We start from the raw sequence: 17460 nt of genomic DNA, 5'->3' as shown, positions 1-17460 counted from the left end.
CCAAGCTACTATGCCAGAGACATGACCCCTGAGAGATTTTACGCCTGGGATGCGGATCTCAAAAAGGTTATGAGTCTCATGCTGAACAATATCCCTGATGATTGGGCTAGAAGGTTTGTAGCCTATGAACCTTTTACGCTCATCAAGAATCTAAGGGATATCTGTCGTGGAAGCACGGAGGACAGAGACCTGAACGTCCATGAGTTGATTGAATCAATGTCTGGTCTAAAGGTTAGTTCTCCCAACAGGTGTTATAGGATGGAAGTCCAAGAAACAAATGTTCAGCTCCTTCGCACTAAACAGAGGGTAGGCGTCCCACTGAGGTTCCATGTGGATCTTATGCGTTCATACTTTGATCGCCTAAGTCTACTAGGAACACCAATAAGCGAAAGGATGGCAGTCTCTATCTTGCTCAATTCACTACACAGTGGGTTTGGTCGCTTCAAGCAACTATACCTAAGTGAACCAAGAGAAGAAACAGTTGCAGAATTTGTTCACCTTGTCAGAAAGGCTGAAATAATACTGGACTGTGAAGCCAAAGATTTACTCAAGGCTAGAAGGAGACCGTTCAAGAAAGGTGGAAAGTCCAAGGGCAATGCTAAATCAAAGCAGGACAAGTCCACATCAAGCTGTCTTTATTGTGATGGAATAGGCCATTACAAAAGAAAATGTCCAAAGCTAAAGGAAGATCAGAAGAACGGAACAGTCGTTCCATCTTCAGGTATTTTCGTTATAGACTGTATACTTGCTAATTCAACTTCTTGGGTATTAGATACAGGTTGTGGCTCACACTTATGTTCCAATCCACAGGGACTAAGAAGAAGTAGAAAGTTAAGCAAGGGTGAAGTCGACCTACGAGTGGGAAATGGAGCACGGATTGCTGCATTAGCTGTAGGAACTTACTATTTGTCGTTGCCCTCCGGGCTAGTTTTGGAACTGGAAGAATGTTTCCATGTTCCAAGTCTTACTAAAAACATCATTTCAGTTTCTTGCTTAGATGCTAAGGGATTTTCCTTTTTAATAAAAGACAATAGTTGTTCGTTTTATTTTAAAGAGATGTTTTATGGATCTGCTAGATTAGTCAATGGACTTTATTTATTAGATCACGACAAACAAGTATATAACATAAATACCAAAAAGGCCAAAAAGGATGATTCAGATCTCACCTATCTGTGGCATTGTCGATTAGGCCATATAAACTTGAAACGCTTAGAAAGACTTCAAAAGGAAGGAATTCTAGAACCATTTGACTTAGAGGATTATGGTAAATGCGAATCATGTTTACTTGGCAAAATGACAAAGCAACCTTTCTCTAAAGTTGGAGAAAGAGCAAATGAACTATTGGGTTTAATCCATACAGATGTATGTGGACCAATGAGTACAAATGCTAGAGGTGGTTTCAGCTACTTTATCACTTTCACTGATGACTTCAGTAGATATGGTTATGTCTACCTAATGAAGCATAAGTCTGAATCCTTTGACAAATTCAAGGAATTTCAGAGTGAAGTAGAGAATCAATTAGGCAAGAAGATTAAGGCACTGCGGTCTGATAGAGGCGGTGAATATCTGAGCTATGAATTTGATGACCATCTGAAAGAATGTGGAATTCTATCAGAATTGACTCCTCCTGGAACACCACAATGGAACGGTGTGTCAGAACGGAGGAACAGAACCTTGCTAGACATGGTCAGGTCAATGATGGGTCAGGCCAAACTTCCATTAGAATTTTGTGGACATGCACTAAATACAGCTGCACTCACTATAAATAGAGCTCCGTCTAAAGCTATCAAAAAAACTCCATACGAATTATGGTTTGGAAAGCCTCCAAATGTGTCTTTTCTAAAGATTTGGGGATGTGAAGTATACGTCAAACGATTAATTTCAGACAAACTTCATCCAAAATCTGACAAATGTATCCTTGTGGGCTATCCAAAGGAAACAAAGGGGTATTACTTCTACAATACATCTGAGAACAAAGTGTTTGTTGCTCGAGATGGTGTCTTTTTGGAGAAAGATCACATTTCCAAAATGACAAGTGGGAGAAAAGTAGACCTCAAAGAAATTCGAGTCGAACAACAAACTCTAGAGAATGCTCAAGATGACATTCAGGATGAAACTCAGAGATCTTTAGAAGAATCTGGTGAGAATCATGGTCAATCTAGAAATGTTACCCCGCGTAGATCGCAAAAATTGCTTTCCTAGTATTATATGTTGACGACATATTACTTATCGAAAATGACATTCCTATGTTGAACTCTGTCAAGATTTGGCTTGGGAAATGTTTTTCGATGAAAGATCTAGGAGAAGCACAGTACATATTGGGCATCAAGATTTACAGAGATAGATCTAAAAGGATGATTGGACTTAGTCAAAGCACTTATATCAATAAAGTGCTTGATAGGTTTAAGATGGCGGACTCCAAGCGAGGCTACCTACCCATGTCTCATGGAATGACTCTAAGCAAGAATCAGTGCCCAAAAACACTTGATGAGCGTAGACAAATGAATGGGATTCCATATGCATCATTGATTGGTTCAATAATGTATGCTATGATATGTACACGCCCGGATGTTGCGTATACACTCAGTGCTACAAGCAGATACCAGTCAGACCCAGGAGAGGCGCATTGGATTGCTGCCAAGAATATTCTGAAGTACCTGAAAAGGCACAAAGATGACTTCCTGGTCTATGGTGGAGATGAAGAATTAATTGTTAAAGGCTATACGGACGCAAGTTTCCAAACCGACAAAGATGATTTCAGATCACAGTCTGGGTTTGTCTTCTGCCTCAACGGGGGTGCAGTAAGCTGGAAAAGTGCTAAGCAAAGCACCATTGCGGATTCTACAACTGAAGCGGAGTACATTGCTGCACATGAAGCAGCAAAAGAAGCTATATGGCTAAGGAAGTTCATAGGTGAACTTGGTGTAGTCCCCTCTATTAAAGGACCAATAGCCCTGTATTGTGATAATAACGGAGCTATTACACAGGCAAAGGAGCCTAGTCACCACCAGAGAGTCAAGCATGTACTTCGTAGATTTCACCTTCTACGAGAGTTCGTTAAAAGAAAAGGAGTCGAGATAAACAAGATTGGAACTGATGACAACATATCAGATCCATTGACTAAACCTCTGCCGCAGGCGAAGCACAACTCGCACACTGCAGCTATGGGAATCAAGCATATTGGAGAATGGCTTTGATGACCCTATTTAATGTTTTAAAGTTTTAGAGTTTAAATCTTTGTAAAACATTATTGGTTAATCATTCACAATAAATGAAAAGAATTCATTTTTCCATTTAATTTGTGGTTTATTAAATGATGAGTCCCTTCAATTTGACGATATATTCAAGATAGACTGTCAGGACCAGTCCTGTGACTAAGAAATGTCTATCAAGTGAACTTGAATGTCAAAGGTTGAAAATGGTCCCTAGTCGGAGTTTTCTATGAAATTGGACGCATAGAAAACGTTAGACGACTAGAATGCAAGATGACTAGTAGTTCTGTTTCTTGAACTATATGGACATGGCAATGTCATAATCATTTGCATAGATACTTACTGTGGGAAGACTAGTATCGGACAAGACCTATGAAACTTTACTGTAAGAGATGAAAATCTTTCATAAGTAAATTTCATTAAAATTATTAGACACTAAATCCTCAATACCTGAGTGATTTGAGATTATTTGTTTGAGAACTGGTTGCTTTGACGTTGACCAACCGTCGCACCGTAAAAGGAGGCTATAAAGGCAACGCTCAGGTAATCACCTATCAAACGAAGTCTAATCTCAAGATCGCAAGATTGGGATTGTCCTCCCATAAATCGGGATGAGATGCTTAAAAGTTGTACAAGGCCACTCGGAGAGCTAGAAACTGTGAAATGCATGGCCGTGCTCGGATGAATCATAGGCTATGATTATCTGTTTATTTGATCAGTTGAACTCTGAAACCGAGAAACACCTCTAAACATAATAAGGATGACAACTCTTACCTTATGTTCAAGAGCAAGCATCGAGCGACAAAGGAATTAGGAAATGCACACTTGTCCCTAAGGACAAGTGGGAGACTGAAGGAAATAATGCCCTTGGTCCAAGTATGCATTCAATGTTAAGTCTAATAAATGCGGTTCAGTATTAATTAACAAGTTAATAATTCAGTGAGATCAAGTGAGCTGAATGCCTAGCTAGAGGCCGCTTCAGTTCAAGTGGAATTAATGATATTAATCCACAGCTTACTCTTGGCTGAACCCGTAGGGTCACACAAATAGTACGTAAACGGATCAAGTATTTAATGGCATTAAATACTCCATCTATGGATATTCGGAATCGACGGATCTTGGTTTCAGTGGGAGCTGAGATCGTCACAGGCAAGAAATGAATACTCCGGAATCGGAAATATTGTCGGAAACGGAAATATTGTCAGAATCGGAAATATTATCGGAATCGGAAAATAATTACGGAAACGGAAATATTAAATATTTGTTCGAAACGGAAATTGATTCCGGAATCGGAAATATTGAATATTGTTCGTATCGGAAATGAATTCCGGAATCGGGAAATTAATCGGAAGCGTATCGTACGAATTAGCATCGGACGAGGCCTGCCAGACGAAGGCCCAGCACGAAGCCGAGCCATCGCCCAGCAAGCCAAGCGCAACAACCACACGCCAAGCATGCGACCAGGCCCAGCGCAAAAGCCAGGCCCAGCCGAAGCTTGGGCGCGCGCACGGGGCTGCGACGAGTGGGCTGGCGCTGTGCGTGGGCCGCAAGGCCTGCGTGCGGTGCTAGCGTATTACTCGAAGTGTGTTACTCGAATCCTAAAGCGTATAGAATTCGTTTAATGATTAAATTCCTAATCCTAAAAGATAAATTAATTAAATAAGAGTTCCACTAGGATTCTAATTTAATTAATTCGTATCCTAGTAGGATTCCAATTCTCTTTCCATACCCCTATAAATATGTGGCCTGGGTTCACAATTTATAACGAGTTTTTCAAGTATTCAAAGTGAGTTTTTGAGAGAAAAATTCAGTCACATACCTTGCCTAAAAGTGCCGAAATTATTAGTACCTTAAGGGCGATTCTAGTTGGTCAATCTTAAGGCGGATCCGGACGTGCTGTGGACTATCTACGGAGGGACGACACTTGGAGTCCTAAAGACTTGTTCTTGTTCGGTTCGGGCGCAGCTAGGGAAGGCACGCAACAAAGAGTATGCTTCTAAACTATGCTATATGATTATGTGTAAATAATATGTATTCCTGGCTTAATGGTTGTTTCCGCATGATTTATGAATTGTCATATGTATCATAACCTAACACCCTGAGCTTTACGATGGTCGTGATCTGCACTACGACCTAGAGCACCATGTGACTTCCCGCCTTCACGCGAGGAGAGAGACTACGGTTCGCGGCTATGGCGCCGCGACGAGTGAGACCGTTTTTAGCTATCTGAGTTCGGACGCCCAGGCCTTGGTGAGGGCGAGCTCACTGTTTCCGGTGGTTGAGACCTTCTGGGAGATACTGCGGCTTAACATCTCCCCGTCCTTCCTGCGGTCGTTTATGAGGTGGTGGTGGGATACCACCAACACCTTCCATTTTCCTTGGGGCGAGATGACGATCACTCCTAAGGACTACACAGCTTTGACGGGTTTGACCTTTACAGGGAACCCCGTTCGTCTAAGGTCGGACGGCCCATCGCCGACTGTTGCTGAGGGTACCAGGCTCCTGGGCTCGTGGATGGGTAGTAGGTTACCTTCGTACCAGCCCCGTGGGATACCTTTCGCTGACCTGATGTGGGCTCTGGAGCATGGGGTAGAGGAGTCGTCTTTGGGACAGGCTCGGCTGTTCTACCTCCATTTTATTACTTCCACTTTTCTATCGGGTCCGACTGACACCTTTGACCCGAGGTGGATCGGCATGGTAGAGGACGTGTCTACACTGGGTGACCATCGCTGGGGCGATTTGGGCTATGCGACGCTTGTCGGCCAGATGAGTTTGTCGGTGCGCGACTCGGACCCGAGTAGACGTCACTTTGTGATTACATTAGCGGGAGTGCCGCGCTTGATCGAGGTATGTGCCTAGACTTTCTTTTGTTTTCCCGCTTTTACCGGGCCTCTTTTTTAATGTTTTATTGTCCTTTTCTTAATGCAGTTGTGGGCCTTTGAGCACTTACCTTGGCTGGCCCCCCGAAAGGGGCAGAGGCCTTTGGAGTTCCCTGCCGGTCGCCGTTGGGGTTGGAAGAAGAAGCTGACAGTGCGTCCACCGCCCGATACCGTGTGGGATCTTATCCGGGACGGGAACCCCGAGCATGTACAGAATCTTATCCTCTATCTCGTATTTCGTCATTCTTTTATATTATTTTTTATGTGCGAGATCTGACTGCGTTTGTACAAAAACAGGTGGTTTGGTCCCCATGGCTCTCTTTTAGGGGTACCCATGCTTCGGTCAGGGATAGTTATGCCCTGAGCCAGATGCGGGTCTTGTTCGTTGGCCGCCGGGACCCTATCTGGTACCTGGGAGAGCGGGTACGTATGCAGACGGTCGGGGCTTTTTCGGTGCCCAGGCCTCCGCCCTCGACCATGCTGTCTACTCGCTCGATAGGCGAGTCGTGGAGGGTCCACTCGAGGACTGGCGTGCCGGCGACGGAGTTGGTGATAGAGGGAGCTAGCTATTACCAGTTTATCCAGGATTCTCTTCGTCTCCCGGAGCCTGGCGCTGTAAGTTGCCTCCTCTCTTTGTATTGATTTTAGTGTTTTCATGCTCGTGCCCATGTGTTTATGCCTACTGTGTTTTGTGCAGGAGGGTCCTGACCCGTCGTTGGGGGGATGGGTGCTTCCCGATGCTCGGATCTCGTATACCGGAGAGAGTGGATCCGAGATAGTGGAGACTTTCCCGGAAGACCGGGTTTTCCATGCTCCGCTCCCTGAGGGAGTAGAGGCGGTATGCACCCTTTATTTGTGTACTCTCCTTATATTTTTTCTTTCTTTTTTACTGACATTCTTGTTTCAGGTTCCGGCCCGTACGGCCAATGCGATGGTGGGGGTGATCAACCGGTTGAAGTCCGCGTTGGTTCGAGCTCGGTCTGCACTTTCTTGCAGGAGCCCCCACTTTACTCGGGTAATGTGCCCTCTTTCTCTCTTTTTTTGATCTGTACCTTTTGTTTGGCTTTCGGTTATTCACTCTCTTTTTGTCTCTTCTTTTTATTTTGCAGACGGCTGTTGGACGTGCCGGGGCCGACGACACGGGTCCCTCGGGCGGGGGGCACGGTCGTCGTGAGAGAGAGAGGGTACGGCACTCGCCCTTACGACATCGCCGTTCTGACGCGGGGGTGAGTTCTTCCGGGGAGAGGTCCGAGCCGGAGCGTAGGCGGCGTTCCGTGTCGGTGGCTCGAGAGCCTAGCCCCGAGTTGCAGTCACAACCTCATTTTTGGGGTGACTCTGGCTGGGGGCCCTCATACCACGGGCAGTGGAGTGGATGGACCGGCGAGGCTTGGAGACATGGAGCCGATGACGAGTCTTAGGCTTACCTCCTGTTTTGTACATTTTCATTCTTGTGTTCCGCATGTATATATATATATATTTTTTTGCGATTTTTGGTGCAAGAATGTTTTGAGCCTTCCGTGGGCTTTGTTTTAACATATTATAGCAATATTAGCTTCCTAAACCAACGACGAATTTCGAAAAGGAAAAGACTTTCATAAAAATAATAAGTTCATATAAGAGTGCACATATATTTTTAGACTAACCGACTACTTGGGGTATTACATATGCATGTTCACTATTTTTTTGTTTTTTGCCGACTCGTGTCATACTCCTTTGTTGGGCTTGTTCCTGGGAACTCTTGTGGCTTTTTCATTTTATTTGGTCTTGCCCGTGCATAGGTTAGGGTAGAGTGCCCTTTGCAACATCTTTTCTTCTTGATGCGTTGCATGACCTTATTATTTTTTACTATTTTATTGGACCGAATCCTTGAGAAGGATTGCCTACGTATCTTGTCAGAATCAGGTCGCGCGTAGTTCTAGCTTTTTAAAAAAAAACTTTTTGAAAGGGTGTTCATTACACGTCTGCTTCCCCCCCCCCCAAGTGTTCGTGGTTCTTTTGAGGGTTAGAAAAAGGAGTACGAACACTTTGTAGAAACGGGAGGGTAGGTGGCAAGAGAGAACGACGCCCGTTTTAGGGCGAAGGAAATATCGGCGCCCAGGGCTGGGCGTGAGAAATAACAGCGCCCAGTCCTGGGCGTTGAAGTTTTGTCCTTCGCTTTTTCTACTTTATCGAGTTTTATGCCGTTTGTTTAAAGTAATGCGCGGAATGTTTGCTTATGAGTCTTAATATGTTTTATTAGATGCCTTAACTCCGGACTCAATTTTATTAAATATAGTACTTTTTCAATTGGTCTAAGTTCGTGAGGTTAGCGAATTCCGCTCCATCTATGTCGGCTAGTTGGACTGCTCCGCCAGGTAGGATGGTCTTTACAAAATATGGTCCTGTCCAGTTAGGCCGGAATTTTCCTCGAGGGTCCGTAGTAGGTGCGCGGACTTCTTTTAAAACAAAATCGCCTTCTTTGATGTTTCGAGGTTTGACTCTTTTGTTGAATTGCCTTGCGATGCGCTTTTGATACACTTGCACGTGATGTAGAGCTCTCAACCTCCGTTCGTCTAAAAGGACGAGTTCGTCGTACCTAGCTTGAACCCAATCAGCTTCGGGTAGCTTGCTTTCTAGGACGATCCGGAGGGAGGGAATCTCCAACTCGACCGGTTGGACTGCTTCCATTCCGTATACCAAGGAGTAGGGTGTTACTCCAATGGAGGTGCGGATTGAGGTTCGATAGCCCCATAATGCGAAGTGTAATTTATTGGGCCAATCCTTATAATTTTCGGCCATTTTTTCGATTATGACTTTAATATTTTTGTTGGCCGCCTCTACCGCGCCGTTCATTTGCGGCCTGTAGGGAGAGGATTTATGGTGTTTGACATGATATTTTTTGAGCAGGTCTTGGACTTCGGCCCTGAAGTGGGAACCTTGTTCGCTAATGATTTCATGTGGAACCCCGTATCGACAGAATATGTTCTTCTCTAGGAATCGAGCGACATGTTTGGCTGTTAATTTCGAATAGGAGAGTGCCTCTACCCATTTAGTGAAGTAATCAATTGCGACTAAAACGTACTCGTGTCCCCCCACGCCTGTTGGTGTTATCTTGCCGATTATATCTATACCCCAGGTGGAAAAGGGCCATGGAGAAGTGAAGGTGTATAGTTCTGAGGGAGGCAAATGGTTAAGGTTACTGAAGATTTGGCATTTTGGGCAAGTTTTTACAAAGTGATGGCAATCGGTTTCCATAGTGGTCCAATAGTACCCTGAGCGGGATATTTTTCGGGAGAGCATTTTTCCGTTCATATGGGGTCCGCACACGCCGTTATGGTATTCTTCCATTAGTCTTTGGGCTTGGTTTTGATGGACACAAAGTAATTTGATTTTATTCGGCGTGTATTTGTACAGTTCTCCCAGAATTATGCTATATTGTGAAGCGAGGAGGCGTAGGGCCTTTTGTGCTCGCGGGGAAGTGTTTGGGGGGAATTCCCCACTTGTTTTGTAACTAAGGATGTCCGTGTACCATGGTTCTTCTTCGGTGTTTTCAGGTTCGGAGTCTATGGCACAACAATAAGCCGGCTCTTTCTTTCGCTCGACCCGAAGGGTCATTCCGTCCCATTCATTCGGGATGTTGAGCATTGAAGCTAGCTTCGCTAGTGCATCCGCGAATTGGTTGTCGTCTCTTGGCAAGTACGTATACTCGATTTTTTCAAATTTCTCGACTATTTGGTCCAAGTGAGCTTGATATTTTGAGAGACTAGTGCTTCGGACCTTCCATCTTTTGGATATATGGTTGATTATTAGGGAAGAATCCCCGAAGACTTGCAGGTGTTTGACTCCGAGGCTAACTGCGGCCTCTAGCCCAACTATGCAGGCCTCGTATTCGGCGGCATTGTTTGTGGCCTCGAAGTCAAGTTTGACGGAAATTGGTACATGGGCTCCTTCGGGACTGACTAGGAGAACTCCGACGCCGCATCCTTTTTGGTTGGACGCGCCATCGAAGTACAGTGTCCAATAGTCGTCTCGTATCATCAGAAGTTCCTCGTCGGGGAGGAGGTAAGCTTCCGTGGTTTCCTCATTCGTGGCATGCTCGGCCAGGAATTCGGCTACCGCTCTTCCTTTGATCGTTTTTTTCGGCATGAATTTTAGGTCGAATTCTGAGAGCATGACTAGCCACCTGGACAGGCGACCACTTAGGGCGGGCTTTTCGAACATGTATTTTAAGGGATCTAGTTGTGAAACTATATGAACAGTGTGGGCCAATAGGTAATGTCTGAGTTTTTTGGATGCCCAGACGAGGGCGAGACAGGTTTTCTCTAGTTCTGTGTATCTCGTCTCGTACTGTATGAACTTCTTGCTCAAGTAGTAAATGGCTCGCTCGGATCCATGTACACACTGTGAGAGCATAGCTCCTGCTGCAGTATCCGTGACGGTTAGGTATAGGCGTAAAGGGATTCCAGGCAAAGGCGGGGAGAGGACGGGTGGCTTGCTTAGGTATTCTTTGATTTTATCGAAGGCAGTTTGGCATTGTTCATCCCATTCTCCTTTTCTTCTTTTCTTAATTTTTTGAATATTGGCTCACAAGTCATAGTAAGCTTGGAAATGAACCTACTAATGTATTGCAGCTTTCCTAGGAAGCCCCTTATCTGTTTTTCAGTTTTTGGTGGGGGCATTTCGGTAATGGCTTTGATCTTAGATGGGTCAATCTCGATTCCTCGCGTACTAATAACATATCCTAGCAATTTTCCCGAGGTTACCCCGAACACACATTTTTGTGGATTTAGTCTCATGTTATATTTCAAGATTCGGGTGAAGAACTTTTTAAGTGCCGGGAGGTGACCGCGCCGGTCTTTAGATTTGACGATCATGTCGTCCACATAGACCTCAATTTCTTTATGTATCATGTCATGGAGTAACGTGGTGGCTGTTCTTTGATAGGTGGCCCCCGCGTTTTTCAAACCAAAAGGCATTACAGTGTAACAATATGTTCCCAAAGGGGTAATGAAAGTTGTTTTTTCCATGTCTTCTTCTGCCATGAGTATTTGGTTATATCCGGCGTACCCATCCATAAAGGAGAGGAGCGCGTGTTCTGCGGTGTTGTCTACTAGTATGTCAATGTGAGGTAGAGGGAAGTCATCCTTAGGACTGGCTTTGTTGAGGTCTCGAAAGTCTACGCACATTCACACTCGTCCATCTTTTTTAGCTACGGGGACAATATTGGCCACCCATTCTGGGTAGTTGGAGACTTTTATAAAGCCGGCGTCTAATTGTTTAGTGACTTCTTCTTTTACTTTCAAGGCTATCTCTGGTTTGAGCCGCCGTAGCTTTTGTTTTACTGGCGTCATTTTGGGATCTAGCGGAATTTTATGCTCAGCAATTTCTCGATCTATTCCTGGCATGTCTTTGTAGGACCAAGCAAAGACACCCTCGAATTCCCGCAAAGTGGAGATTAGATCGGCCTTCTCAGTGGGAGTTAAGGTGATGCCAATTTTAATAAATTTAGGATTTTCTTCTGTTCCAATATTTACCGATTCTGTGTCCTCAATTATAGGAGTTTTGAGTTCTTGTTCACTTACAGCTTTTATTAGTTCGGTAAATTCCTCTTCTGGCTCTTTTTCGTGCTCATTAGTGGCGAGACATTCTACATTATTACTCTGATTTTTAAGCGGCACATACTCAAAAGTGTTGTTTATCTTATTAAAGTCATGAAGCATTACATCAAAAAGATCTCCCGGAGTAGAGATTTCCGGGTCTAAACTATTTTTGGGAGGGGTTACAATTTTGCTAGGTTCGGACTCGGAGTCAGACTCGGATTCAGACTCTAATTCTTTGTACATCGGACCCTCTCCCGCAGATATCTTGAACTTCATCCCACGAGCATTAGTCCACTTGAAAGTCTTGCGCCACCCTCGTTGGATTTGGTCATCTTTTGAGGGTGATGGAGCGATCAATTTAGTAGGATCGAACACTTCATCTTGGAGAGCTAGTGCCATAATTTCTGTTTCTTTTTTCGCTCTTTTCTTTTCTAACCCAAACAATAGCCCGAAAGCATGTGAGTTGGGGAGCGTTTTTGGCACAGCATGGTTCTTTGGGGCGAGTGGCCTTTGAGAACGTAAAGGGTCGTGTCGCAGAGCATGCATCTCTTGGGTTTGTGCGACCTCTAGGTACAGATGTTCGGGATATGCTTCTTCCATCGCGTTTCTTGATGGCTATCACGGGCAAGTACTCAGGGGCCCTGCATTATTGTTGTGGAGTAGGAGACACATTAGTTTGTTTCGTGAGTCGGTTTTTTAGGCATTCTATGACTACCCTTAAGTCGGACTAGTATATTTCGACTGTTATGTGTGCACTTTGAACTCTTTATGTTTTTTAAAATCTCTGCCCGTGTGACATTCATGATTCTTTGCATGGTCGACTTTTAGTGTCGAGCATTGCCGTCGTAGGAGGCCTAACAACGACGCAAAGAGTTATTAATTTTTCGCGAGTCGCTTCTGAAATCGAGTGCTTTTCTTACGCCCTCGTAGCAATTCTTTTTTATGAATATTTTTTTGCTACGTATTTTCCTTTCGTGCGGGCACCGAAGCTGCTGCGCATGACCAGACGGCCAAGCAGCAATTTCAGCGCCAAGCTAGGGGCGTGAGAAATTCTGGCGCCCAGCCAGGGGCGTTGAAAATGCATCCCTGGCTGGTTCTCGTTTTCTGTCTTCTGTTTATGCGACTTCGACTTGCGTGCTTGCCTAATAACGTCCTTTACGCGTAACAGCGTTTGTGGGATTCGTTACGGGCCATCCCGAGCGTCGCTTATTTTGTGGCGATCATTCGGGTTTGCGGAACACGCGTTTCCGTATAACTCTTTGGCAAATTAGTCTATGAATGTTTGGGCAGTTTTTTTTTTAGGTCGTTGGTTTTCTAGGATAGTTTGTCACACAATCACATACTTCGCTACACATAACTACATTACAAACATGGATTTGGAAATTAAATATGCCACGTAGTTTATGATAGGCTTCTATGGGTAGTTTATTTGCGCCTGGCTGGGTACCGCTTCTATCGTAGATCCAACACATGCCCCGGTCGAGGTAGTGTCTTCAACAGACGAATTTCGCTCAAGAGGCCAACCCGCAAGTGCAAGCCAAGGGGGCATGCAGGCGAGAGGGACCTAATGGGCGAGCGATTGGGTTCGGGATAGGTGTATTACCTGCACAAGTACCGAGTGGGAAACATGCGCGGCGTATGCACCCCCCTATTGGCGAAAAAAGGTATCCTTAGTCCCAACTCCCGAGGGAGCCGAGATTCGTTATGATGTTCTGCCCGTTCACATTAATATGCTGATTTTCAGGTCGTCCCAACTTGATGGGGAAATAAACGCGGGGTGGGATCGTTTCACTCTTCGGCTATTTTGATTACCTACAAGCACGAGTATTTCCTTCACTATCCCCAGTGGAGTCGCCACTGTGAGGGGGTCGAAAAAGCGCGAGGCTAATGCGTGACCTTGTCCCTCGTGGGTGTGACGATTCTTTTTATTCAATCAAGTGTAATTGGATTCCCTTTGAGTTTACACCCAATTGACTAGTAATATAGGAGTCGCCATTCAGTTTTTAACGACAATGAGAAAAACTGACAAAACCCGGTTATCGTGACATAAAGGGAGTGCAATTATGTTTGACCACGACGGTCGTAGGTTCCCTTGTGATCCCTGGTGTGGGGATCTCTCAATATACACCCGCAAGGTAGAGATTGAGGGTTCGGGGGACTGTAACTACCGAGAGGAGTAATTCGCTCGTCGATAACTCCAGAGGCATGATATCCTTACTAGCTCAGCATAAATAATTGAAGGGACATGCGTTAACTATTAAACTAATCTGAGTTGATTTTAGCAATATGCAACATATAATACTAATTCGATCGTGATTATCTGATTTAAATAACATTAAGGGACCTAGCATGATAATCCGATTTCCCAAAAATATTATATTTGTTAGGCGTGATAGAACATTCAAATTAGGTTAGTTTAACAGTTCATAAAAAGGGCGAGGAAAGCAGTTAAATCATCGAAAAGGGACACATTACGACGCACCCTTGAGAGGTGCGTCACGGTTCTCAGAAAACTAACCACTTTGACTTTGCTATTTCTCCTTTTTATTTAACGAATCTTAATTATGGGACAGGATACGTTCTGTTCGATTTATGGATCGATTGCGACAGAACGCGTGAACAGTTTCGCAGCGAGAGGCTTAGGCTAAGGGTTGGAGTCAATACTCACAATATAATTATGTGTTGTTGTGTGTTGTTTCACGTCAAAACTAGGGGTCTATTTATAGGGAAGAGTTCGTGGAAAGATAGAATTGCAGAGTTCTAATCCACAAAGAATTAGGAAAAGAGACGTACCTAGGTATTTTCAGCGCCGAGGCCTGGGCGCCGAGGATTTCGGCGCCCAGAGCCAGGCGTTGAAAATAGGGTCTGGGCAGTTTTGTTTAGTCAGATTCGGATTCCTAAAATCCGTAGAGTTTGAGATTAATTCGAGTCTTTTAGCGCGTATAAATTTTATGACGGAATGCGTCTGGGCCCGTTACGAACTCTAAGCTCGTTAGGATTTTAATAATACGTAACTCTTATTTCCGAATCCTATTAGGAATAGGATTCTCGCAGTTTTCTATTCATTTAGGATTTATGTTGGAATGCAACACCTAATTCTGACAGGTTTCTATCTTTTATGATTTGCCACTTTTAGAAGCTACCTTTTACGGCAGTTACTATTTTTAGCAGGTTTCCATAAAAAGCAGGTTTCGGGTGAAATGAAATGGGGAATCGAGATTCGTTTATTTTATAGGAGATGCGTTGTCAAGTGGAGTTTTTATGCTTTCATCATCGAACCTTTCCCTTGCGGGAACGGGGACAAAAGTAGGTGTCTACAGACTCCACTGGGGATAGTGAAGGAAATACTCGTGCTTCTAGGTAATCAAAATAGCCGAAGGGTGAAATGATCCTACCACTACTAGAAATTGTAGATTTAACGACAACATATTAACGAAGTAATCAACATTCCGTCGTTATAAGCAATAGCGCGCTACTCTACTGCGATGACTAACTGAAGCTTGTCGTTATTATTATAGAAAAAATAAAGTTAAAATATTCAAAGGAAATTGTCTGTCGTTATATCTACCTTATTTATGAACTCTTCACTCTTCAGCGCCGCTTTCAATTTGTGAACATCAGTTCAAGTTTCACTCACCTCCAACATAGAAGTCCGAAACCCTAATTTTAACTCGCCTAAAGTTTTTCGATTCTTAAATTCATATTTCTTTCTCACCAAAGATGCAGTTGATTTCGACGAACCAGTTTTCGATTCAGTTCGAGTCAGGGTAGAAACCAAAGATGAGAAAAGCGGCGAGCATGAGTGAATTGGAACTACCATGATTTCATCTCTTTTCTACTTGCAAGGATTTTGTCCTATGAAACTGGATATAGGGGTTGATTTAGCCCATTGGATCAATGTATAGAAGTTCGATTTCAGATCTCGCCGTCAATTTCTTGCATCAATGTAATTCCGGTAAATTCCATGGTTTTTTTCTTAATTTATACCAATTTTATGAAGTGTTGCTGGTTGAAAATTGGATTAGTTAATTAAATGCTTGTTTCGTTGCTATTTGGGATTTTTACTTATTTAATTTATTCAAATTGGAAGGGAAGAAGGATTATGTCTGCATCAGGTATATATTCAGCCTTCTGATGCAATTATACAGTTAATTGCGTGCATCCTAATAATTTTGATCCTGTGGTAGATTCATGAACCCCGTTGTTATTCAAATAAGAAAGTTGATATTCTCTTGATTTCATGTCTGATGATTTTGTTGATGTATATGCCATGTGAATGGTGTTTTATTTACTATATGATCGAGTTAGCTGGTTGGAGTTTTTTGTTTGTTTGAATTGTTTAGGCCAGAATATTCTTAATTTGGTTAAGGATGGTTTCGTCACTGGGAAGCCTACCAAGATTAAGTCGAGGCCCGTGCTCATCGTATGAATGAGGGCATGAGGAAAGGTCATTACTCTAGATTTGGTATGCATATAGTGTATCTTTTCATAATATAGAATTTGTGGTTAGGAGGTATGGAAGCACCAGTTCCTCATTTCTTCTTTCCAGCTTCAGCAGCCTTGGTCTGCCAGAGAAATAAATGTGACAAAGTTAACAAAACATAAAATAGAGAAATTTAGAAGCCAAGAATTTACAAGACTTTAATAATAAAGAGTTAAAAGTATCTATCAGCCACATTTGATATCGTTGGCTGATATTGTTAGACAAACACAACCATCAGCCAAAACAACAATGCAAGTCCATTCTCCTACCTTCTTAACACCACTGATCTTCTTAGCTATGTTCTTCCTTTTTTTCATTTGTTTTCTGGACTTCTCAATCTTGGTAGCCAATCCATTCTGCACCAAGAAAAAATAGGAGCACAAAGATGTTTAGGGGAGTATATCACTCAGCAAGTCAAAATAGGCAACTCATTTACTGCCACCACAAATGGAATTATAATATAAAGATCACAAACGGAATTACAAATATAAATATCACAAATGGAACAACATACTTACCCTTATCAGGCTGTACTTTGGTTCAAACTTCTTTGCGTTATCAACAGAATCATAAATCAAACCGAATTCAATAGATTTACCTCCTCCAAAGTGAGTACGGAACTTGAAGACAAAGATAGAATTTGGATCTTTCACATCATATATGCTAGCTAGTTTGTCCTTCAATTCTGCCTTTATGAGAGAAATTTAAGATTAAAGTTGTAAGATTGTAAGGGAGAAATAGAACAGTAGTAAAAATAGGTGGTACGACGGGGAACACTTGAAATTTGATCATCAAAAGAATTCAAGCAAACAATCAGGAAAGAGATCAGAAAATTGAGAAAAATGAATTCAGGAAACACTACAAAAGGACAAACCATTGCACAACCACTGAATATGAAACCACCATCAAAAAAAGTTACAGCTTGAACCCCATATAGCAAGTCAAAACATGCAACTCATTTACTGTAGCTGCTGCATACTCTGTACTATGTACAGCAAGACTTGAGCTCTTGCCATATCTTTGACATGTACTGCCCCTAGCCAGTGGCATTCCTGAGTGTATTCTGACCTCTGGAGCAGCTGCTGCAGTACGGCAGAGCTCGCATTCAAGCAATTGAATTCAGATTTGAGTTTAGTCCCTAAAATCACTTCTACCCTTTCTTTACAAGAGGGCCAATTAGACTCATACCCCCAAGGCTAACTTGGAAGTCTCTCAGCTATGAAACAATGCATGTATTGATGGTAGATATATGCTAATTTGTGACTAATAGCTGAGAAAGGTGGTTATATAAACATCTCTTTGGTAGT

The 17460-nt window shown here is 43.2% G+C and overlaps 1 protein-coding gene across 1 annotated transcript; it reads right to left on the bottom strand.

Moving 5' to 3' along the window:
- Positions 1-16202: 16202 nt before the first annotated feature.
- On the bottom strand, positions 16203-17203 carry LOC130471475 (40S ribosomal protein S24-1-like). The gene is made up of 4 exons (XM_056841637.1): positions 17117-17203; positions 16672-16842; positions 16423-16509; positions 16203-16235 (listed from the first exon to the last, which is right to left on the bottom strand). The coding sequence occupies exons 1-4, from the start codon at positions 17201-17203 to the stop codon at positions 16203-16205; spliced, it is 378 nt and encodes a 125-aa protein (XP_056697615.1).
- Positions 17204-17460: the final 257 nt, after the last annotated feature.

Source organism: Spinacia oleracea, chromosome 4, assembly GCF_020520425.1.
Source record: "Spinacia oleracea cultivar Varoflay chromosome 4, BTI_SOV_V1, whole genome shotgun sequence".
NCBI lineage: Eukaryota > Viridiplantae > Streptophyta > Magnoliopsida > Caryophyllales > Amaranthaceae > Spinacia > Spinacia oleracea.
The sequence above is the reverse complement of the archived record's forward strand: the minus strand, read 5'-3'. Positions and strand labels throughout refer to the sequence as shown.

Coding starts and splice junctions, on each gene's coding strand:
- LOC130471475 (XM_056841637.1), bottom strand. CDS start 17,203: ATGCCACTGGCTAGGGGCAGTACATGTCAAAGATATGGCAAGAGCTCA. Junction 16,843..17,116: donor CAGAGTATGCAGCAGCTACA/GTAAATGAGTTG, acceptor TCTCTCATAAAG/GCAGAATTGAAGGACAAACT. Junction 16,510..16,671: donor CAAAGTACAGCCTGATAAGG/GTAAGTATGTTG, acceptor TTCTTGGTGCAG/AATGGATTGGCTACCAAGAT.